Genomic DNA, 24,350 nt, shown 5'->3' on the forward strand with positions numbered 1-24,350 from the left:
TTGACAACTTCAAGAGAAAATTCAAGTCACACATAAAGGAAAAGTCATCAGAATAACAGCTGGTTTCTCAGTGGACAGCCTGGAGCAATGCGTTCTGAACCCTAAAAGGTGATGACTGCCAGGGTAGACTAATAGATAACAAACAATCCACCATTAATGAAGGAGAAAGAAAAACTTCCCACGGTATAAACATCCTAAAAATTTTGTAGCCAACAAGCTAAACCTAAAGAAAATACAGGAAACAATATTTAGTCCAAAGAGAGGACTGAAGGATCGCAGAGAAGCTATGAAAAAAATAAAATACAAAGCCATGATTAGGAAATACACAAACTACCACTGAGAACACAATGCCAAAACTCAACAGCAAAATGGGCACAATTAGCACACATTCCAGTAATAACTTTAAATATAAATGGCTTAAATCCTCCAATCAAAAGACAAAAGCTTACAAAATGGATCAAGAAACAAAAACCCATTTATTTGTTGTCTAAAAGAAACACATATTAGCTTTAAATAGGTATCACCTTACAGTAAAAGGATGGACAAAAGAACTCTAGTGAGATGGGACCAGGAAATAAGCAGGCATTGTTATCCTAGTATTGATAAACTAGACTTTAAACTAAAATGACTCAGAAGAGATAAAGAGGGATATTTCATTCTAATCAAGGGAACAGTTAACCGAAAGGACATTATTATAATACACACACACACTAAACTCCTGTGTACCCAATTTCATTTTTTAAAATGTATTACTATATTTAAAGATAAGCATTCAAAAATCAATAGTAAGTGATTTCAGTGCCCCTTATTCTCCAGTTATTAGGTGGACCATCTGAACAAAAATAAACAGAAACCTCAGAATTAATTGGCATTATACATCAAGTGAGTTTAGCAGATACCAATAGGATATTCTAGCTAAATACCAAAGAATACACATTCTACTCAGTAGCACATGGAAGCTTTTCTAAAATAGACCACATCCTGGGACACACACAAAAAAATTATTAACAAATTCAAAAAGCTTAAACTAACTCCTTGTATCCTAATTACAATTCAATAAAACTTGAAATTGACCAAAAACAAGTCTTTAGGAAATGCATAAATCGTGGAGATTAAACCACTTATTACTGAATGATGAATGTGTCAAAGAAGAAAAATCAAGAAAAACAGTATCTAGAACTACATGAAAACAAAAGCACAACACAGCAAACCTTCTGGGGCACATTTGAAGCAGCCCCTCAGGGACGTGCATGGTTCTGTGTGTCTGCATCAAAATAACTGGGACCAAATAAATGACTTAATGATGCAACTCAACAATTTGGGAAACAAGAATAAATCAAATCCAAAGCCACTCAACAGCAAGGAATAATAGGAATCAGAGTAGAAATTAGTAAAATAGAAGCAAAGAAACTATGCAAAAACTCAACTTATCTAAGAGTTGGTTCTTTGAGAAGATAAATGAGATTGATAGACCCTTGGCCCAACTAACCCATATTAACAGTATCAAAAATGTACAGGGAAGGATTACAGCATATACCAAAATAAATTCAAAATATAAAGGAATTTTTATATCTACCTTATCTTTTATCATAACTAAGGAAAACTCTACTTATAACTATCTATTTTTCAACTCCATCAAAGACTTCAGAAGGACATAATATTACCTAAGTAAACAGGAAGTACATTGCAAGCAACTTCCAAAACTCTAGAATTGACAGAGACATCTCGTTGCCTGGACAGTCACCCAAAGTTCTTCTGTAACATTGAGGCATCCATCTTCAGCCTACTGACCCATAGTATTTGGCAGACTTTTCCATGAAGCAGGAAATTTCAATACAGTTTCACCTTTATTGGCAGTTTGTCAGTCACTTTCTTCTGTGTCCTGCAGAATGTTTGGCAGACTCTTTCATGAAGCAGGAACCCTGAAGGATGGTCTCACTTTTAGGCAAGTTAGCAGTCATCTCTCTGTGGGTCCCACATCTCCGGCTCACATAGCATAAGATCAAGCAGTCCAGGCAAGAACAGTCTCTTGCCCAAATGGCCAACAAACTCCATAAGGAGCCTCTTCGGTGCCCATCATCCTCTTGAAGTAGCTTGGTGCTGCAAGGAACAGATGTGTCTCACTATCATGAAAAGTCCTTAGTTTTTAAAACCTTTTTTTAAAACTTGTATGTCATTAAAGTGGTAAATTTGAAAGAAATGAATTGATTTCTAGAGTCAACCAAACCACCAAAATTAAACCAAGAAGACAACCTATAACAGACCCACAGCAAATGAGGAGATTTTAATAGTAATAAAAAATATTCCATCAAAATAAAAAAAATGTGGAGCCAGATATAGTCACTGAAGATTTCTACCCACCATTCAAAGAGATCTACAGCCAGCCCTCCTTAAACTACTCAAAAACTAGAAAGAGAAGGAGCATTCCCAGCTCCTTCTATGGAGCCAGTGTTAGTAACATCAGAACCAGGAAAAGGTGCAACAAAAACAACTGTAGGCCCCTATCCTTGATAAACATAGGCTCCATAAAGCTCAATAAAATACTTGAAAACAAAGTATAGAAATACATCAAAGATTATCTGCCGTGACCGAGTTGGCATTATCCTGGAATGTAGGGACAATTCAACATAAGCCAGGAACTTAAAAATAAAAATTAAAAAAAAAAATCACATGATCATTTCAATAGACACAGAAATTCCTTTGAAAAAAATCTAACATGCTTTTTTGATTAAAAAAAAGTCTGAGAGAATGTAGGGCTATAGTTAACATACCTCAACATAATAAATCTACATATGAAAAGCCCACAAGAAACAACATCCTAACATGGAAAAAACTTGAAGCAATTGCACTGAAGTCAGGAAGGAGACATGGATGTCCGCTATTCTCAACTCCTTTTCAACATTATGCTCAAAGTACTACCTGGAGGCAATAAGCAAGAGAAGAAAATAAAAGGGTACACATAGGGAACAAGAAATCAGATTATCCCTATTTGTAGATGACATGATACTATATATTAGATATCCCAAAAATTCCACCAGAAAATTTCTAGAAACTATGAACAAATTCAGCAGTGCAACGGAACATAGAATCAAACTACACAAATCAATATAGCTTTTCCATACAGCAATAATAAACATAAAGGAATCACGACACACTTCCATTTACTATAGTCTGAGAGAAAATAAGATATCTGGGAATAAACCTAATCAAGAAAGTGAAGGGAGGACTCTAACAGTGAAAGCTGTAAAGCTCTGAAGAGATAAGACTAGAACATTGAAAAACAGTCCATGTTTATGTATTAGTAAAATTAGTGTTGTAAAAATGACTTTTACAAAAAAAAAACTATTTTCAGATTCATTGCAATTCTAATGAAAACTCCCCCATTTCATTCTTTGCAGAAATAGGAAAAACTACCCTAAAATTCATATGGAACTTTATAGCCAAAACAATACAGAAAACAAGTACAAGCAATTTTCATTCCAGATCTTAAGATTATATTACAGAGCCATAGTAATAAAAAAACAGTATGGTACTGGCACAAAAACAGACATATAGACTGATGGAACAGAAACAGAGTCATCTTCCCAGCACTTGGGAGGCAGGCAGATCTCTGTGAGTTCAAGGACAGCCTGGTCTATAAAGTGAGTTCCAGGATAAGCTCCAAAGCTACACAGAGAAACCATGTCTTGAAAAACCAAAGAGAGAGACAAAGACCTCTAAGATTAGTATAACTTCAGCCATTTAATATTTGACAAAGATGTCAAAAACATATACAAGAGAAAGAATCTACGACAGATGATGTTGAAGAAACTGGATGGCCACATGCAGAAGAATTGAATTAGATCTGTAACTATCACCCTACACAAAAACTAACTCTTAAGTAGATCAAAGACCTAAACACTGAACTAGCTAGAAGAAAACAGGTAGTACCCACATGATACAGGTGTAGGAAAAGGTTTTCAAAATAGTAGTCCATTTGCCCAAGAACAAAGGCCAACAATTGACATGTGAGATTTTATAAAACTAGAAAGTTCTGCACAGCTAAGCCATCAACCGGCTGGGCAAGGTGGCGTAAGCACTCATAGGGCAGAGGCAGGTGAGTCTTAGTGAGTTTGAGGCCAGTCTGGTCTACTGGGCAAGTCTAAGGCAACCAGGGCTATTATCCTGAGAAACCCTGTCTCAAAAAACAAAACAAAATGAAAGAAACAATTAACCAGGTGACCAGAAAGCCTGCAGACTGGGAAAGAATTTTTGCCAGTTATACCTCTGACAGTATTAGTATCCAGAATATACAAAGAATTCACAAAAAAAAAAAAAAAAAAAAAAACCTAGGTCTATTTGAAAAATGTGCCCGAGGCTTGGAGTTCTCAAAAGAAGGGGAAAAAATGGCTAAGAAGTATCTCCCAAAGTGTTCATTGTCCCTAGCAATTAGGGAAATGCTAATCAGAGTGACTTAGAAGTTTCCTCTCACCTCGGTAAGAATGGCAAAATCAACAAAACAGCTGAGAGCAAATGCTGGAGAGGATACAGGGAAAAGAGAATCCTCATTTGCCATTGGTAGTATTGCAAACTGGTGCAGCTGTTATGGAAATCGAGATAGAGAATTCTTTTAAAGCTTAAAATAAATTGGAGACTGCTTTGGTTTCTCCGCTGCCTAGACTTGAATAATCACACGGAAACTATATTAATTACAACACTATTTGGCCAACGGCTCAGGTGTATTCCTAACTAGCTCTTGCATCTTAAATTAATCCATTTCTATTATTTTATACTTTACCATAAGACTTATGGTTTGATTCCTCATATCTTGTTTCTTGGGTGGCTACGTCTGTCTTACTCCACCTTCTTTCCTCCTCTGTATCTGCTTGGATTTCCCACCTTGCTGTATTCTGCCCTGCCATAGACCAGAGCAGCTTCTTTATTGACCAGTGGTAATAAAGCATATTCACAACATATGTAGGGAATCCCACACCATCTACCATATGACCCAGCTGTCCTGTCCCTTCACATATGCCCAAAGGACTTGACATCTACTCTTGTAGGTCCTTACTCAGTCATGTTCATTGCTATACTATTCCTAATAGCTGGGAAATGGAAACAACCCAAATGTCCTTTAATCCATGAATAGGTAATGAAAATGTGATAGTAAATATACGCTATGGAATGCTATTCATAAATAAAGAAAATTGAAATCATGAACATTACAGGTAAATGAATAAAACCAGAAGAGTTTTTTTTTTTTTGAATGAGTTAACTCAGACTCAGAAAGACAAATGTCACATATTCTCTCTATCGGAGGCTCCTACCTCCAAATCTTCAGATGTGAATATAGATCCTGCAGAAATGGAAAAAGTAAAAGGGGACCATTCGTGGGGAGTTGGGGGTGGAGGCACATTAGAGAGAATAGCAGGGCACAAGTGATTTGAATAGGGAAAGGGTGAGCTCTAATTAGGGAGGGAGAAGAGAGATAAATACAGAAGGAGGGAGGAGGGCAAAATAACATGTCTATAAAAGTCATAATGAATTATCTACATAAAAACTACAATACATATAGGTCTGTATAAATATGTATAGATATTTTAAATGAAATTTTCTTATCTGGGCTAACAATACTCTTTTTTTAAGAGCCAATCTAACAAAAATTCTTTTTTTAAATTATTTATTTATTATGTATACAACATTCTACCTCCATGTATGTCCACACGCCAGAGGGTGCCAGATCTCATTACAGATGGTTGTGAGCCACCATGTGGTTGCTGGGAATTGAACTCAGAACCTCTGGAAGAGCAGCTGGTGCTCTTAACCACTGAGCCATCTCTCCAGCCCCTCTAACAAAAATTCTTAACACCAGGCGTGGGGCACCCTCTTTTGAGTTTTTGGTCAAGGTTGTCCAAGAGACTCCCAAAACATCGCAGGCTATTGTTATTACCCATGGTTGCTCCCCAGAGGTAGAAGTAAGTCTTAGTGATGAAGACCCAGAGCCCAAAAGCCCAGATCTCTAACTGACCCAAAAGTCTCTGTTCTGAGGACACAAGTCTCTAAAGGAAGGAAGCAACCAATAGTCCTTATCCTACTGTGATGCCTAAGAACCACAACAAGCAGCCTAGCATGATAGCCTTAAGGGTGTAGTAGTGCCATGTGTATCTTGGTGGTAACCAAGAGCTCTCTAATTGGACTTGAGACACTCTCAGCAAGAGGAAGCCAAGCCTAGTGCTGGAAACCTAGCAAATACCAAGACTTGTGAAGTCATGATCTGGAAGGAGAACCTTCAGCTGCCACTTTACTAGACCAGCACAGCTCTTCACTACACTGCAAACATTTGTCCTCACACCCACAGGTAATGTAGTCCTCACCCCTCATCAAGGAAACTTCTCTTTGCAGCAGACTAATTGTGGACCCCACTTCCAAAGGCTCCATCTTCAGTACAGCTCCCCCTGCTATGGCTCAGCGAATCTTCAGACACGGGCTGGAAAGATTGCAAAAGCAAGAGGAGGAGGAATTGGCTGTGAGATTGTGTTTCCCAGTATTGTCAGAAGTACCAGCCTTGCAGAGTTCACCAGCATGAGCTAAAATAAACAGCCAAAGTGGACAGCAAGACCACAAAGCCTCAGCTCTACACAAAAAATTACAGGCATCAAAAGAATGCTGAAATTGGGAGAAATAGTCATTCCCAAGAATGAGCACGCCAACTACTTATCTAATAGCCAACCCAGAGTACATATATACAAGTAACATTATACAGACCGAGCAGGTTTTATTTAGGTATATTTATATGTACATATATGCATGTAAGAACCGTTAATGGAAAAAAAAAGGAGGCCATGAATTTAAAAGGGAACAAGGAGGGATATATGGGAGAGTTTGGAGAAAGGATAGGTAAAAGGGAAAATGACATAATTGTGTTAAAAATAAAAGGCACTTTAAAAAAGAAAACCAAAAACCATTATAATAGAAAGGGAGCAAATTGATGGAGCTGAAAGAAAAAAAGTTATTCTTGAAAAAGATAATATAATTGAAAATTCTGTAGCCAGACTGAAAATGAGAAAAGGCATAACCAGTTTCAGGACTGGGAACAGATGCTGACCTGGATCCTACAGATGTTAAAAAAGACATGAATATGGTGAGCTTCTTGTCATGGAGAAGAATCCAATTCCATGACACAAATTGCCAAAACTGACTGATAGCAAAAGAATGATTTCATCACTGTCTATAGTGCTGAAAGATTGAGTTCTTCATTAAACGTCTGCCAAGAAAGCCGTGGGCCCAGCGGCTTTGCTCTTGTTTTGTTCATTGCACTACATAGTGGTCCAGCACACAGTCTTTAGAGGAAGTACTGCTTCTAAGTCAGTGTGCAATACAATGTGCATCCCCTGCCGCAAAACCAAAAGCACAGGCGGAAAAGAAAGTGCAGAGCAATAGCTTCTACGACAGCAGACACAGGATCCGACCTAAATGCTAACTAAATGATCCGCCAGTAGCATTTTTCAAAGGAAGTTACAGTGTGGCTATGTAGTGTTTATCTCAGGAGTCAAGGTCTGCCCACAAACCTTGAGGGGTTTGCCAGGCTAATATGTCCAAAGACAAGTGCCAAAGGGTCACTTCAGAGCCCGGGACAACCCTACCCATTCAAAATGACTGAGCAAGCCAGAAGGCAACTCAGCACCTGAGAAAAGGGACCTTGGCAAAGCTGCAGCATGTTTTGTACTCAATGCTGGACTAAGTGCTTTTCTTCTAAACATGGATAGAAGGCTGTACACTTTTGCTATTTTGATACAGCATTCTCTCCTAGGTTCTAGCCATTGCAGTAAAAGAACAGTAAACAAATTGGAAAAGAACAAGTAAAACTGTCGTGGGCCAGCGAGATGGCTCAGCAGGTAAAAGTCCTTGCAGCTGAAGCCTGTTGGCCTGAATTTGATCCGTGGGAGGAAAGAACTGACTCCTGAAAGTTGGCCTCCAGAGGCACACCTTGGCATATGTGCCCCCCGCCAATACATACATGCTAATAATAACACATAGAAAGTATGAGTGAAACTATCTTAACTGGACGTGTGTGTGTGTGTGTGTGTGTGTGTGTGTGTGTGTGTGTGTGTGATGTCTACAAAGATACACTAAAGCTAAAAAGTGAGTTGAACTAGATTGCAGATCAGTGTTTGAAAACTCAAGTTCTGCCAACGGTTAGCATTTGTCAGCAGCTCACAGTAGGAATAAGTTCAGGTTTTTAATAGTTATTTTCATTAAATAAATATATAATCTATACTGAACCATTGTTGAGAGGGATTAAAGAAGTCCTGAGTAAGTAGAGAAGTGTTCCATGTTCATTAATTTTCATGGAAAAATTAGTATTATTTATATCATTGGAGGAGCTTGCTATCTGTAAAGTTGGTGGAATCAGCAGTAAAAATCAGACCAGAAATTAACAACCTATAATGTTTTAGAAAGGTTGGAAGAGTTACCTGATTATCAAATACACTATAAAACTACAGTAACTAAAACAGTCTGGACTTGGCATATAGAAAAGCTTGTTATTTGTTTGTTTAATTGCATTTTTCCTGTGGTGCTGGGATTGGACTGAGGGCCATGTCCATGCTAGGAAAGCCTGCTGCCCCTAAGCTGCATTCCTGGCCCTTGATTTGAGATAGGGTTTTGTTATATAGCTCCTTCTGGCCTTGAACCTGTTCCCAGGCTGGCCTCAAACGCGGCATTTTTCTGCCTCCCCCTGAATGTGTGCCACCATACCCAGCTAGAAAGTATTTTTAGGTAAATGGCACAGAAATGAAATGGTTCAGAAATAAAACTACACATAGATGGTAACTTGAATTTCAGCAAAAGCAGCAGAATAAATCGAGAAGAAAATATTTGTGTGTGTGTTTATGAGAGTGTGTGCATTTATGTGTTGATGAGAGTGTATGCATGTGTGTGTTCATGCACATGTATGTTTATGAGAGTACGTGTGTGTGTTTATTAGAGTGTGTGCATGTGTGCACATTTGTGTTTGGCAGAATGTGTGTGTGTGTTTCATGAGAGAGAGTGGGTGTGTGTGTGCCAGGGCATGCATGTAGTGATGAAAGGACACTTCAGGTGTCTGGTTTTTTCCGCAGGGAGATTTGGAATAGAATGCTGGTTGTTGGGCTGTCAGCAAGCACCTTTATCTGCTGAACCATCACGGCCCCCACCCCACCTCACTCTGTAAAGAAGATATTGTAGCAAATAGTGCCAAAACAAGTCGGCAACAGTATGGCAGATGATGAACCTTGATCTTCCTTTATACCACACAGAAATATTCAATGGTAGTAGATCATTACCTAAATGTAAGAGTTCAAAGTGCAAAATACCCAGACGAAAGCAAATGTGTTGTGTTGTGTTGGGCGGTTTTCTCCCGCAGAGCAGAAGTCTAGTAAGTGGTTGAAAGAAGAAAGTGATAATAGACGAAGTCACGAACCAAGAGCTGAGTGCAGATCAGTGGTGGAGCGCTTGCTCTTGTTCAGTCTCCAGCACTGCGAAACTAAGTAAGTAAATGAGCATGCTCCATTTGGCTCCTGTGCAGAACATGCAAAGACTTTTACAACTCCACAGTCGGACAACCCAGCAAAACTGAGTAAGCAGTGTGACAGATCACTCACAAAGAATGCGTGCAAGTAAGCCAGCCCTCGAGTTCCTTGGTTAATAAGTTACTTAATAAATTAATAGGACAGGGAGTCATCACTTACTCTTTTAATGAGCAAAGTTACAAGTGGCGGTGACACAGATGGCCATCTGCAGCTGTGGTACATGACTGGCGAGGACAGAGGGCAGGGCAGCCGCTGGCAGCAGGCCACAGGGCAGCTTCTTAGGAAGTTAAGCAGTAGCTAGCCTCAGAGTCCACGCTTACAAAGTGAAATGATAATAGGACCGTGGTAGGATCGCTCAGACAGTCTCAACTCAGCCAGTCCTGCAGACACACACAGAAGAGGGTACATGAGTCTCAGAAGCATCATCCGAGTTAGATGGTCCCAGAGATCTGCAGACATCCGAGGAGAAGCCAGACTTTGTCTTGGTTGACCAGTGGTTTACCTGGATCCCAGAGTCTCGGTAGGAAATGAGCTGTAAAGAGACAGGAAGGAACTTGGAGGTGTCAAAAGTGTTATGGATGTTAACTGCTTTTAGTTAGCATGACTGTTTGTATGAATTCTTGGAGCTTGTCAGTCTGCACTTGATGAACGGATTTCACTTCCACTTGACAAACCACATGCAGCAGAGTAATGTTTCTTTGTTTTTAAACGTGTTTCTGTGTCTTTAGATTAGATTATGCTACCATTTGTTTAAAATGGTCTCACTGGGGGGTCAAGTATCAGGTAACGGGAGGAAGAAGCTTGGCAGGGTTGTTTCTTTATTCATTTGTTATTTATTTTGGTTTTCCAAGACAGGGTTTCTCTGTGTAGTCCTGGCTGTCCTGGAACTTGCTCTGTAGATCAGTCTGGCCTCGAACTCAGAGATCTGTCTGCCTCTGCCTCTGGGTTACTGGGATTAAAGGCGTCTGCCACCACCTTCAGATGGGGCTGTTATTTTTGAGCACTCGGGAAGTCTCGCTGATAAAGAGAAATTGTGCAGATTGCGCTGGAGGAAGTTAAGGAAATCCAGCCAAGTGGATCTCACATGTGTTGCGCGTTTCTCACTGACCTCGCCACTGGTCTGTGGGTTTCACTGGCCTTGCATCGGCTGATGCTGACTCTGTGGTACCTCTCGTTTGCACCTTCGTGTGCTTTGTCACTTCATTTCATCCTGTCACTTTTTCTTGGGGACAATAGCTATAGTTTTTATGCATTTTCACCTTATGGTTCTTGGCTCTGTGCTTTGCATGCAGGATGTGGTCAGTTAATGGCTTGGGCTGAGATGAGTCAGGTCACTGTGTATCTTCATCTGTGTTTCCTCCGTTCAGTATAGCACTAGAGTGTAAGTGAACCTTGAATAGACAGACCCACAGTGAAAACCAAACATGCAGGAGCCGCTCTGGGTAACAGCGTTTTAGCCTGGCTTGTTGAATAGAATAGGGTGTAAGGGTGCTGGCACCTTCAAAGGTATCCCTGGTGGATGAAAGGTAGGAGGGGTGAGAGAAGGAGTTCCCAAATTTCGCTGACACAGGTGGCTGAAAAGAAGGGTGGGCATTTATCTCTTCTGCCTGTCTTCATTTCATCTATTCTACTTATTTATTCACTTTCATTTAATTATTTTTATTTATATGTGTGGGGAAATTGGTTTATGTGCATGCATGCAGTGCCTGCAGAGGCCAGAAGATGGCGTTGGATCCCCTGAAGAAGCAGGAGTTTATGAGATGCTGATATAGGTGCTGGGAATTAAACTCTCAGAGAGCAGCAAGAACTCTTAACACTTCATCTATTTTACATATCAGCCGGTTCTGTAAGGTCAGTTTGGTCTGAGAGCTCAGTCATCTAAGTGAAAGCTGTCTGGTGCATGTTCAGCCGCTTCCAGTAGGTGGCAGCAAAGTGCTGTGCTTTAGTGTTCTAGCCTGGCTTGAGGGTTGCCTAGTCCTAAGTATTGAATATTCTTTTAGTTAAGGCCATTGCTGATGCCTAAAAATTTTTTTTTAGTAAACAGATCAAAGTGACACTGTGGTTGTTAGCTGTCACTTTGTATCAGATGTTATGAGGAGCTAAAATAATAGTTTACTTTGTATAGGTTTTGTCTGCTAACAACCCTTTAACTGCAGTTTTCACTCACGGCAGTATGATTAATATTTCAACATATCATTTCCTGCCTCCCAGCCACTTATAGAGAGTCCAGCTGCTGTAGTTCATTAAGTAGTGCATAGGTATTTTGTCATAGCTTTGGGGGCATTTTGTGTCTGTGTAAAACATTCACAGTTTCCTTTTGTAAACAAGCCCAAAGCTGAGTTTCACAAGAAACATTTTAATTCTAGTAGTTAGGCAGGCTGGTTTTTCTTCCTCGTTGCTGTGTTCGCTTCTAGGGAGCAGTGTCCGTACTATGGGTAGCCCATGGCTCTGTTCTGCCCGCTGCCCAGGAAGGGCAGTGCAGTGTGAGCTACAAAGTGGACCTTTGGAAAGGCCGGAGCAGGAGGCAAGTCTGTAGCATGATAAGCCACTTAGCAAATAAGTCTTAAGAATTTTTCTTCCTAGGGAATCTGTTAATTTAGGAGAGAGTCTTAAAACTATTCTTTAAAAACAATGTAGTACTGAGATTTCTCCCATTTTTCCCTACATAAAGTGCTTGCTGATCCGTGTAAACTCACAGGACCATCTGTAACTGAATTTGAAGTCCTGTCTTATGCACGCAAACATGCTTCATCCGGGGCATGTCATGCAGCATGTGTCTCAGAGACTGCCTGAGTCTTTGCCTTCCCCCCACGCTAACCCTATTCAGTTCTAAACCAAGTCCGGCCAAACACGGGGCACGGAGTCAGAGCCCCAGTGCCGCCACATGTGCTTCTCTTTAAGCCAAGAAGCAGCGTGAGAAAAGCACAGCAAATAGCTGAAAGCCAACGAGAAAAGTGGGCTAAGGCTGTGATGCGCGCTAAGCAGACACCCTCCCTTCACTGGGCTGGAGGGCTAGGTGCCGTGGGGCCGGGCCTTGTCTTAAACCTGTTGCTCTTCCCATTGACTTGGGCTTGATAAGTTCCTCCTAAAAATGTATTTGCCAGAGACACAACCTCTGCTAAACCTGGGGAAAGGCCTCGGTTGTTGCTCGTGTTTGACCCTTCACATAGATGCTGACGGCTGAGCCACACTCCGCTGATAGAGTTGCTTTGTGTCAGCAGCCACTGATGTTTTCGTTTTGGTTTAACCCTAGCTGATCCTACGGTTAAGGACTTAATCGGAGGCTTCACCGCTCTGCATTACGCAGCCATGCACGGCCGGGCCCGGATCGCACGCCTGATGCTAGAGTCTGAATACAGGAGTGACATTATTAATGCAAAAAGCAATGATGGCTGGACTCCTCTCCACGTGGCTGCCCACTATGGTAGGGACTCATTCGTCCGGCTCCTTCTGGAGTTCAAGGCTGAGGTCGACCCCCTCAGTGATAAAGGTACAACCCCGCTTCAGCTTGCCATCATCCGGGAGAGGTCCAGCTGCGTGAAAATCCTCCTGGACCACAACGCCAACATCGACATTCAGAATGGATTCCTGTTGCGCTACGCTGTGATCAAAAGCAATCACTCTTACTGCCGCATGTTCCTTCAGAGAGGGGCAGACACAAACTTGGGGCGCCTGGAAGACGGACAAACTCCTTTGCATTTGTCTGCCCTTCGTGATGACGTGCTCTGTGCACGGATGTTGTATAACTATGGAGCGGACACGAACACAAGGAACTATGAAGGGCAGACCCCACTGGCCGTCTCAATAAGTATTTCAGGAAGTAGTCGGCCATGTTTGGATTTCTTACAAGAAGTCACAAGTATGTAACAATTACTACTCTTATTGCATCCTTTCCTCTTACTCGCACCTTCTGAGTTGCTTGAGATATTTTTGTAATACGCGATGACTAGACATTAATCATTCTTATAAGTCCTGCTTGGTAAGTAATACTCATTCGTCCAAAACCCAACTGTGTTGCTAAAAGTGGGTAGTAAAGTTTTGAGGAAATGACAGACATTTTTTTCAGGATGAAGAAATTTTGATGTTAGAACAAGTCAGTTCCCTCCAGTCCAAACAATAGCCTGTCTAATACTGTATGGGATTCAGATTGAGGAATTAGAAGGAGAATTTGGGGTTTTAGATTCCTTAGCTATAGAGCTGGTCCATAATTTGCACTTCCCTGCTAAGCTCCAATGAAAGGAATGCCACTTTGGCTTGTTTAAATACCCCAGTAATGGAGACTTAGGAGCCTAGAAATTGTTCTGAGAAAACGCTAAGAAACTGGCCCTTTGTCCCCAGGCCACAGAGCTTCCATCCATGTCTGCCCAGTTTTTGAAAGATGCTTTCTCTGCACGTCCAAGTGCCTGAATCATCTAACAGAAGCAGCGGCTGTCCACATTGCTTTCTGAGGGCGGTGTTAGTCTGCACAGACTTCGCCCTGCTTCCCTGGAGCTGGCCAGGTGTGTGTACCAGAGGTTAAAGTGCGAGCCAAGGAGCTGAGGTGTGTAGGCGCCATTCATTTCCTCTCAGCCGCACTGTCCAGTGCCTAGCTGCCCTCTCCCACGCCATCTTGATTAGAGAAGAAAGGCCGGCTTCTGACTATGGCATTTATGATTGGCCAATTTTAGTTTTGAGTTTTTAAATCTGGAAGCCAGGGGATGGTGCCAGTAAACTAGAGGACATAGAGCCTGGAGTACACGAAGGTGTGTCGAGTGACAAGTTGTCCCGGTCATAGGACAGACAGCTCCGAATCCCAAGGAGATGAACTGCCCTTTCTCCTGTGGCTAGGCTAGACCAGATAGAGTGGAACTGTTTGTCTAGGTGTCATGTGGACATCATTGTGGAACCAGGAAGATCGTGGGTGTTTGGTCCTTTGAGGTTGCGTTACAGCTCTCTAAGGAGAAAAGCAGACTATGGAAATGCTTGCCCCCCTCACCCCCCCAAAAAAGAAAAAAGAAACCTTATTTATACAAAAAAAAAAAAAAACCAAGGGAAAGCTGAAGAAAGATTGTTGAAACAGTGGCACAATTGTGTAACTTGGTGAAATTACCAAAGTACAGCATAACCTGAGGGTATGGTTGGCCACTAACGGAACCTGCCATAGAACTGATTAGAATTTAGCGGAGATGAGATTTTTGTTCTCATCATCTTCCTTCCCATGTAAAGCTCTCAAGTTAATCGATAACTACAGACTGTAGCATTGTTTAGCGTATGGAATATGTTTTTAATTTTTACTAAATGCGTATGGTGTTTTGCCTGCCTCTCTGTCTGTGTACCGTGGAGAGCATTGGGTCCTCCAGAGCTAGACTGACAGGAGAGTGTCAGCTGGGAACCTAAACCCAGGTCCTCTCCACAAGCAGTGCTGTCAGAACATAAAGTCTTCTGAGAAAGACAGAAATTTCATAGAGGCCCTACCCTCGGGGAGTGACTAACAGGGACTTTGCTATTGAAAGATGAGATTTTAATCAATTCATGCCTGGAATTTTATTCACAGAGAAATTGTAGTCCCATGCGATGGCCCATCTAGAAATGCTAGAGCAAGGATTATAGACTAGATCACTGGGTACACGGCCTCTATGCCGTGACAGCCACCTCTGCAGCCGGGAAAGGGAATCGTTGAAAAGAGCCGTGGTGGTCACACCCTTAATCTTAGCACTCAGGAGGCTGAGACAGAACTTTGGGTTCAAGGCCAGGCCAGGCTGTGTTGGAATGGCTACAGTCACAAGATTCTGTCTCCAAAAAGCCCATTCAGTGAAGAGCTGGTGGCTCTTTTATCTGCAGTTGCTCGTGCTACAGTCTGATAACCAGCTAAGTGCGGACCTGAAAGGAAGCTGCTCTGCAGTTGCTTGCTAAGACTGCGGAAAGCTGCCTACCTCAGAGCCTTTGTTGTGAGCATTTCCCCTTGGGTAGGAGAGGGCCATGTTCAGGTGACAAAGTAGAGCCAAAGTTAGGGCCAGGCAAGTGGAGTCGGGCTCTCCTCCTGCGCTTCACTCTGCCAGCTCCATCCATACCTGCTCCGTGTGGGACCCTCAGCTCCGCAGAGCTGCCGCCTCTTTCGGGCGTTAGTCAGACCTCCCGCACTCTGGTGTTTCCATTAGGTTTAAATGAATACTCATAGTGCTCCAGGTTCTCTGGCCTACAGTAATGGCCACATCTGTATCACATCTAAATCCCGTTCTGACACTAGCTCTGTCTCTTTGCCTGCCTTTTATCCTGCCTAGTATGCTACATTTTTTTTAAAGTTGAAGCTAGGCATGATGTGAAGAGCAGCAAGAACTCAGGTGATAGTGCACCCCCCCCCTTTTTTTGTTTCTGTTTTGGCCCTTTGGAGACCATCTTGGCTATATAGCTCTGCTTGACCTGTGACCTGCTGTATTGACCAGGCTGTTTGCAAACCTGCAGTGGATTTCTCTGCCTCTGCCTCCCTAGATCTAGGATTGGATGTGTGAGCCACCATACCTACTCTCTAGTAGTCTTCCTTCCTGTAAGGCTTCCTGTGACTCTGGCTAGGCACGGGGTGTGACTACGTGTAACTACAGAGAGCTGGATGGGCAAAGTTCCCCAGCACCATCGTTTCTCCCTCACCAGTATATCAACCCTCATGCCCTTGACTCCTCAGGTGTGCTGACTTTAGCCCACTGTAGCTGCAGTGGGGCCCTGTTGGTGTAGTTTGCAGGTGTGGTGGTAGGCCATTACCCTGCAATTTTCTAATTAAATTCCAGTCTTCTAAACGAGCCTGTGTCCCCAGGCTGGAATCATCATATGTGTTTTCCCTTAGGTTTTTTCTTCCAGTCCTGTCAGGTGAGGTAGGAAGGCCAGTCCTGAGAAGTGTCTGTTCCCTGGGTGAGCCTTTTCCTTTGGAGAGCAGCCTTAGTTACAGAGCGGCTTGGGATGCCAGTTGCGCATCCCCTCCCCTGCCATAGCCATCAGGGTCCTTATTGGTCTTCACTTTGAGGACCTAGCAGGGCCTTCTCAGACTGGCTCTTGGCGTTCTGTCCATCCGTGGTCTCCATTGCTTCTGTTTGTGAGCCCTGTGGCTTCTGCTCGGGTAAGTGTGTGTCAGCCTCGGTGCTCTGGGTCTATCATAATCTCCAGAGCTTTTGATAAAGGTGCAGCCTCCATCCTTTTGATTGCTCCAAGATAAGGCTTAGTTTGTAAAGTTGTTCAAGTTGTTCTTCTTTCAAGAACTCAGGAGTGATGATGTCTAAGCTCTAACGTGCTAGAGCTGTCATGGGACGGCCATCTGGTTTCATCGTGGTTTTTCATCTGGAGTGTGAAAGCATCCTTGCTGTAGTTCTTTGAGTGGAGGAGGCTTTTGCATGCTGGAATCAGAGGCTCCTTTCTCTGCATCATCAAGGCTCTCAGCTGTGTTCGTATCAGATGCTGTTAAACCAGTGGAGTGGGTAGTGCAGAGGGCCCCAAATGACTTTCCTAATAACCTTAGACGAGGTCTTCAGCTTCCAGCCCCACCCCACAGAGGGAGGGAAGGAGGGAGGGGGGAGAAATGAAGGAAGGAAGGAAGGAAGGAAGGAAGGAAGGAAGGAGAGTGGCAGGCAGAGAGGTAAGGAAAGAGAGGACCCTATAGAACTTGTTTTATTTGTTGTTTTTTCTCCAAGGATGGGCTTTTAGGAGTCCACAGGTTGCCTTGGGCTGTCGGAAAGTCCAATTGCATATCTGCAGCTCTTTCCCTTTGCACTGTGATGACTTTTGTGCTGGTGATGTGTAAGCTCTGGAGGGAAAACTGCTTCCAGGTTAGCATGACAGACAGCCTGGCTGGGATGCTGATAATGATCGTTTGCTGCACCGCCAGGAGCCTCAGTCATGAGTAGTCCAACCCATTTACAAATGTCTGCGACAAAGCAGTAAACATAATTGAATTACATCTTGTCCCTTTGTGCACATACTTTTTAAATGTTCTGTAGATGAAAATAACTGAGCGGAGGAGAAGTGACAGGTTTGTTTGAGCTGCACCAGTAGCTTTTTCCATGGAGAACCACTTTTCCTTGAAGGACTGAGAGCCAAAGTATACCATTTAATCACGGGCACTTAGCAGGCGTTTTCCTGGAAATGCGCAAGATCACTTGTCACTCTAAGGGAAATGACCGCAGTATTGATGAGCAGCCAGATCTTGTCACTCTAAGGGAAATGACCACAGTATTGATGAGCAGCCAGATCTTGAGCTTTGAAAACTTGGTGGGTTTACCACTGTGAAAGTCCTACTATGTGATGACTTTTGTCTGAGATCAGTGGAAATATAAAGAAAGTAATTTTTTGTATCATATAATGAAATTGACTAACAATTTGAAGACATGCGTAACCTAGTATGCCATGTATTTCTGATGACTAATTTATATTACTCTGTGTATGGATAAATGATCCACTAAAAGTTTAAGATAAGCCAGTGAACTACAATCTGAAAGTACAAAAGGTTCATCAGTGTAGTTTCAGGTTCTCTATCACAACTGTTGGAGCTGGGGAGATGGCTCAGGTGGTAGTGCTTGCCAAGTAAGCATGAAGACATCAGTTTGGATACCCAGCACCCACATACAGAGTTGGACATGGTAGCGTATTTTTGTAACCCCAGCACCGGGAGAATGAAGACAGGAGGACCCTGGGGCTTTTTGGCCAGCTCTCCGTCAGTTGGTGAGTTTCAGGTTCCGTGAGAGACCCTGCCTCAAAAAATAAGGAGCAATCAAGGAAAACAATAGTTAATGCTCACACACACACACACACACACACATCAAATATAAACAGAAAAGAGTCCCTTGTCCCATTTTAAGAAGGTTCATAGAGTATCTAAAGTTGTCTGGAAGAGCCGTTCTGAGTTCTTGCTATCCCAGCAGCGTATCTGAGTGGAGCTAGTTCAGGGGTTCTCAGCCCTCCTGACGCTGCTGCCCTTTAATGCAGTCCCTCTGTGACCCCCACCCACAGCATTATTATCATTACTATTTCATAGCTGTAATTTTGCTACTGTTGTGAATAATAATGTAAATTTCTGTGTTTCTTGGTGGCCTAGGAGACCCCTGTCCAAGCATTGGGTCGTGACCCACAGGTTGAGAAGCCCTGAGCTCGAGTTCTTCCTGTTCTGTAGTGAGGACAGCATACGGACTGAACTCAGCAGGTGGAGAGCAGACATTAAGAGACGCTTGTAGGAAGGAGAAATGGGCGCCACATCACGGCCTTCTTGATAGTTCAGAAAATGATACTGATTTTTGTTTGTTTTCATAAAAATTATTTTAGCTGATGAACTGCTATTTTAAACAAGTCAAAATGTTCCTGAAACTTCTAGTTATTCAAATATGGTAAACATGGGCAAATATAATCTACATAAGCAGAATTCTTTGAGAGTCTCCCATTTTCAAGGTGCAAAGGCGTCTTTCAGCTAAGGCGTGGAAGCCTAGCAATGTGGAGTTTCCACATTCTCTGGGCTAAGGACCCAAGTGAGGGCCATGGGCATGCTAGGTAGTCATTTTTTTTTTAGATTTATTTATTTATTATGTATACAGTATTGTGTCTGCCTTCAGGCCAGAAGAGGGCACCAGATCTCATTACAGATGGTTGTGAGCCACCATGTGGTTGCTGGGAACTGAACTCAGGACCTCTGGAAGAGCAGGCAGTGCTCTTAACCACTGAGCCATCTCCAGCCCCACTAGGTAGTCATTCTGTCATAAGCTGCATGCCCATCCCTACATTCAGGATTTGTTAGGGGAGTCCTATCAACCTGGTGGTTTAGGATTTGAAGAATCCTTAATGTATTTTTGAAGTTAAAACCTGGGTGAGCTGAGAGCTTGCCTCGTGCTTGCCTGTTTATGGCTCAGGCTCTAGAGAGGCCTCATAGTCTTGGACGTTGTCTATGAAATTGTGACCTTGCTGACTTGGCTTAAATGGTTCCTAACAGTTGGGGATTTGAGTCCCTCAGGTCGCAGAGACATGTCATTCATAGAACATGTCAAAAGTGCTGGCTCCTCGAGTAAATAAACCATCCACCTTGCCTGTGTGGGCTGCTCCCAGCGTATTCTCACACAGCATCTTTTATTCTTAGGTTGACTGAGCTTATGTTTCATATCCTGAGATAGCTGAGCTGAGGCAGTGACCTGTGTTCCAGAAATATCATTCCAAGACTAGAGTCACCCATCAGCACGCTTTCAGGGCTGTATAAAAGATAGGCCTGGGGTTGATTTTGATTTGTGTGTTTTAAGGGATTAAATAGCTCATAATGCTAAAAGGAAAAGTTGAAGTGGCTGGGAATTGAGTTGTATAAACTGTTTCACAGGAGACTTAATCTGTCAAGTACTTAAGTTGCTTGCTGGAACAATAATCACAGATGTTTAAAAATACTGTTTTATTAATATCTAAGTAACCAGAAATATGTTTTTGTTTAGATTTCAGTAATAGTCAAGTACTATGTTACTTAAAAAAACAAAACAAAACAAAATGAAACGAAAGTACTATGTTTACAGAAATAAGATTTGAAACGAAGGGAAAAAATTAAAACCTGAGGGTGTATATGTGTGGAGGGGGTATGTGGCTTAGTGGCTGTGCAGTGGAGACATGCTTAGTGTGTGAGAGGCCCCAGGTTCAATCCCTGGCACCACCAACATACACAAGCAAAAAGCCTTTAAAAACTACAGGCCAGGGAAAGGCATGGCTCCCTTGGTTTTTTTGTTTTTGTTTTTGTTTCTTTAATTTTAAGGAAGTGAAAAAGTCTGTGGTTTCCTTAGCTAAATCCAGCACAGAGTAGGTATGTGCGTATATTTACTCCCAAGACGGCCTGGATGTCAACAGCCCTGACCTACTATGCTCCTTCCCAATGCCTGCATTGTTACTTTGGTGAGATTTCACTCTGTGGAGAAATTCATGCAACACATTTTAACTAAGTTTTTGTTCATATTTTTCCTAATGAATTGGAGATTTTCACCAGTCCATCTGCATTAGAGTCTTACAGGGTTTTTTCTCTTAACTTATTAAAAGCCATTTTCAGAAATGAAAAGTACAAAGTTGTCCTTCAGAATTTTTAGCTTCTTTGAATAGCAAATGTCTTTTTAAAATAAATTTTAGAATTTAAAATTTTAAATAAATCAGTTTATTCTAACTAACCAGAAAGTATCTTATTCTGTACCTTCTTGTAGTGTTTTTATAGTTCATACTTTTAATGTTGGCACCTGTAGTTGTCTTTGTAACATGAGGGCCTGCTTGTTGGGGTTTCTGTCTGCCCAGTTCCCCAGTCATTTAGTCCCAAAGAAAATCGCAGAGAGTCTACATTAGATATAAACTGATTGGCCCATTAGCTCAGGCTTCGTGTTAGCTCTTATAACTTATATTAGCCCATTATTCTAGTATGTTAGCCACATGGCTCAGTACCTTTTTCAGCAGGGTAAGTCACATCTTGCTTCTTCCGTGGTCTGGGCAGGACTGTGGAAAGAGCTTCCTTCTTCCCAGAATACTCCTGTTCTTATTGTCCCACCTCTACTTCCTGTCTGGTTTTCCCGCCTATACTTCCTGCCTGGCTATCGGCCAATCAGCATTTATTTAAAATATAATTAACAGAACATAGAATTTTCCCGTACCATGTCTTGCCATTTGTGAGTAAACCATGTATAATTTTTGCTTGACTTTGTTACTTTTTTATCACTGTGGTAAAAGACCATGACTAAGGCAATTTATAGAAGAAAGAGTTTATTTGTGCTTATAGTTCCAGTGTGTTAGAGTTCATGATGGCCGAACAAAGGCTTGGCAGCAGGAGTCACAAGCACCAGGCAAAGAGAGCAAATTAGCAATGGCAGGGGTCTTTAAACTCTCAAAGCCCACCTCCAGTGACGTGTCCACGCCTCCTAAGCCACCCCAAAGAGTACCAGCACCTGGAGACCAAGCATTCATATGTTCAAGATCATGGAGGACATCTCTCTGAGACCACCAGTGCTCAGTGTCAGAAAGCTGATACTGTGTCCATTTGAAGTGTAAGTGAATGTTGTGATCTTTAGTTTAGGGGAGCTAGAACCTGCCATTGCCCTCTAAAGTAAGAGTTGTTTATCTCACTTTACACTTAGTCCTAGTGAGAAGCCTGCAGAAGCAGGAGCAAAAGAATCATCTGAGGTTGGCCAGACATGGTGGTGCACGCCTTTAATCCTAGCACTTGGAGACAAAGGCAAGCGGATCTCTATGAACTGTAGACCAGCCTGGTACATACAGTAAGTTCCAGGTCTACTGGGGCCATACAATGAGACCCTGTCTTTAAAAGTGCACTTATGGTAAAATTTTAAAATGGGAACTGAAACAAAACAGAAAAATTAGGGGACCATTCTGGATACTGATGGAGATGGAGTGGTTCTTTAGGGAATGACAGGCTCTGAAGCAATCCAGAGGAGGGGAACACTCTGTCATTTCTTGGCTCCCTCCCTCCCCCCTCCGTGTCACTGTGTCCATAACCACCAAGAAGCCTAGGACTCTGTCTCCTGTGAGGTTGCCTTTGACTGTTCTAAGTGTTTGGTCTTTGTCTACCTTTATGAGTATAAGTATGTTTTAAAGGTTTATTTTTAATTATGTATAGGTGTTTGTGTCTATGAGCATAGGTGTCCTGGATCCTCTGGAACTGGAATGACAGGTGGTTGTGAGCCATCATCACGGGTGTTGGAAGTCCAGTTCACACTCTTTAATAGCCAAGTCATCTTTCCAGTCCCCAAGTCCAGATACCTTTATCCCAAGAAATAAATCAGGTCTCCCTTGTAAAAGCCACGGGGGGGGGGGGGGGGTTGCTTCGGGTCAGTTAATTTTCTAAGTTAAACCCTTGCCTAGGCATTTTATTCATGCTAAACTTGGCCCTTCAGAGGCAGACTTTCTATTTTGTGCCGACCTGGTTATTAGTAATGATAGGCCTGTCCAAAGCCTGGCAAGGTTAGCCCTTTGAACTGTTGTGTAAGCCCACTGTGCAGTCCTTGCTACATCTTCCACTGTTTGTAATTCATAAATTACAGTCCATGAGCATGAGGGCCACCCCGTGACCCTCCCTGTTTGAAGCCCGTGGTGGAGCGGTACATATTTATTTCCTAGGATGCCTGGTGGGTGGGATGAGCATTTTTGTCGACACCCCCCCCCATTACTTTTCTTCCTTTCCCCCCTCTACTCCTCTTCTTTGGTCACTGCATTGCTGAATGTTTAAGAGGTGCTCAGGAAATGCTTTTATGTGATCTGGTAACAAATAAATATTTATTTAATCATAGCCTTCTGGTCCCAAGATACTGCCCCTGAAGAGAGACTTCCACGATGTCTGGAGTAACAATAGCACTGAGCTGCCCTTACTGCCCAGCTGTTAGCCTGCTGTTGACTTTGCTGCTGTCGGTCTGGCCGAGTTCAAGTCCGTGTCCTGGTGTGACAGAGAGGATTAGTTAAACCCTCTCACTGCTGTGCGCCTTTTCACACTGTAGAAGTCTTCATCTCCAGCCCTTGGAAGGCACACGGGTGACTTCATAGGGTGACATCATATGGGTGCTGTCCAGCAGTTTACCCAGCTCCTCCCTGATCATGGCTACTGCTTGTGCTTCATTTCATCTTGGTTTTTTTTACCATCCTCACACCAGGAGATGAAGACCACCATCCGAGGACGGCCTCCTAGTTTCCTGAGACGAGAAAGAAGAAATACTGTCTCTACAAGTGTTTAGCAGCTCGTAGTTTTAGAATTTGCTTTCCAGTTTGCTTTGTATTCTTCCCAACTCTTTTGTCCCAATGAATGTTTTTTAATTCTTCTGAAATCTTTGTGGTCGGCGCTGTTAGGAGGAAACTAAGGCAGCAGGGTAAACACCTCAGCCTCAATGATGTGGGTGGTGAGTGGCAGGGCCAGGAGCTTCTCTGTCTCTGCATCCAGCACTGTTAATTTTCACCATGACACTGTGCCCTTATCATTCCAGACGATTCTGTAGTCAGGAGTTACATGTGACTAAAACACATTTAAAAGACCACATTCTTCCAAAATACCAAAGGATGCCGTGTGTGGCGTGTGACTTAAGAAGAAGAATAACAAACTGAAAGGGCTGTCCACTATACTTAGGCCTAGGATTTCCCTGAGTGAAGCGTTCCAGAACTTGTAGGCCTGGGCGGTCCTGGCCGAGCTCCCAGTGGCCACAGCATTAACCCACTAGCCACCGAGTGAGTAAGCTGTTTCGCAGTAGCACCCCCAAGCTGGTCCGGAAGTGGAGCAAACAATAACATGATGGAGTGCTGTCTTAAATGGTCGGCTGTAGGGGAACTCAGTTAAGTGCTAGTTAGCGACAGGGGCATCTCTGACAGCTTGTGACGGAGAACCAGACCTCAACTTTCCTGAGGAAGGGCTGCTTTGGCATCAGCCTGGGAAATGGAGGACATAGGATCCGTCTAGAGACAGACAAGTGTACGCATGTCCCTGCCGTGCACGTATCCTTCTGCGTCCTTCTGTACACGTCTGCACCCTCATCACAGGCATTTCCAAGAGAGCGGTCACGTGCTGTGGCTCCTAGCAGACCACGTGTGTGGTACTCTTGGAAAGCAGTGTCTTCATCCAGTCCGTCCAGAGCAATGTCTTCATTCAGTCTTTTATTTTTCCTTCCTCTCTTGGGATGCTGGGAATTGAACCTGGAACCGTGCCCTCCTGGGGACTGCTCTCCTGCTGAGCACCAGTGATAGACCAGGAGTCTTAAGTCTCACGGCGCTCTTTTCACTTAGGAAGAGTTACTTAATTTGCTTTATCACGATAGAAACAATGCAAGCAAGAGATAAAGTCCTCAGAACAGCAGT

At 42.8% G+C, this 24,350-nt stretch overlaps 1 protein-coding gene across 2 annotated transcripts in view; it reads left to right on the forward strand.

The window, feature by feature from the left end:
- Window positions 1-24,350, forward strand: part of Asb7 (ankyrin repeat and SOCS box containing 7) — a 47,539-nt gene that overhangs the window by 17,623 nt on the left and 5,566 nt on the right. For both annotated transcript variants that reach the window (XM_041653745.1, XM_041653754.1), the window contains exon 5: window positions 12,802-13,407. In XM_041653745.1, coding sequence (XP_041509679.1) covers window positions 12,802-13,407 — 606 coding nt within the window. The remainder of the gene's footprint in view (window positions 1-12,801; window positions 13,408-24,350) is intronic.

The sequence above is a fragment of the Microtus oregoni genome, unplaced genomic scaffold (genome assembly GCF_018167655.1).
Source record: "Microtus oregoni isolate MIOR12 unplaced genomic scaffold, Mior012 000000F_ref0000247, whole genome shotgun sequence".
NCBI lineage: Eukaryota > Metazoa > Chordata > Mammalia > Rodentia > Cricetidae > Microtus > Microtus oregoni.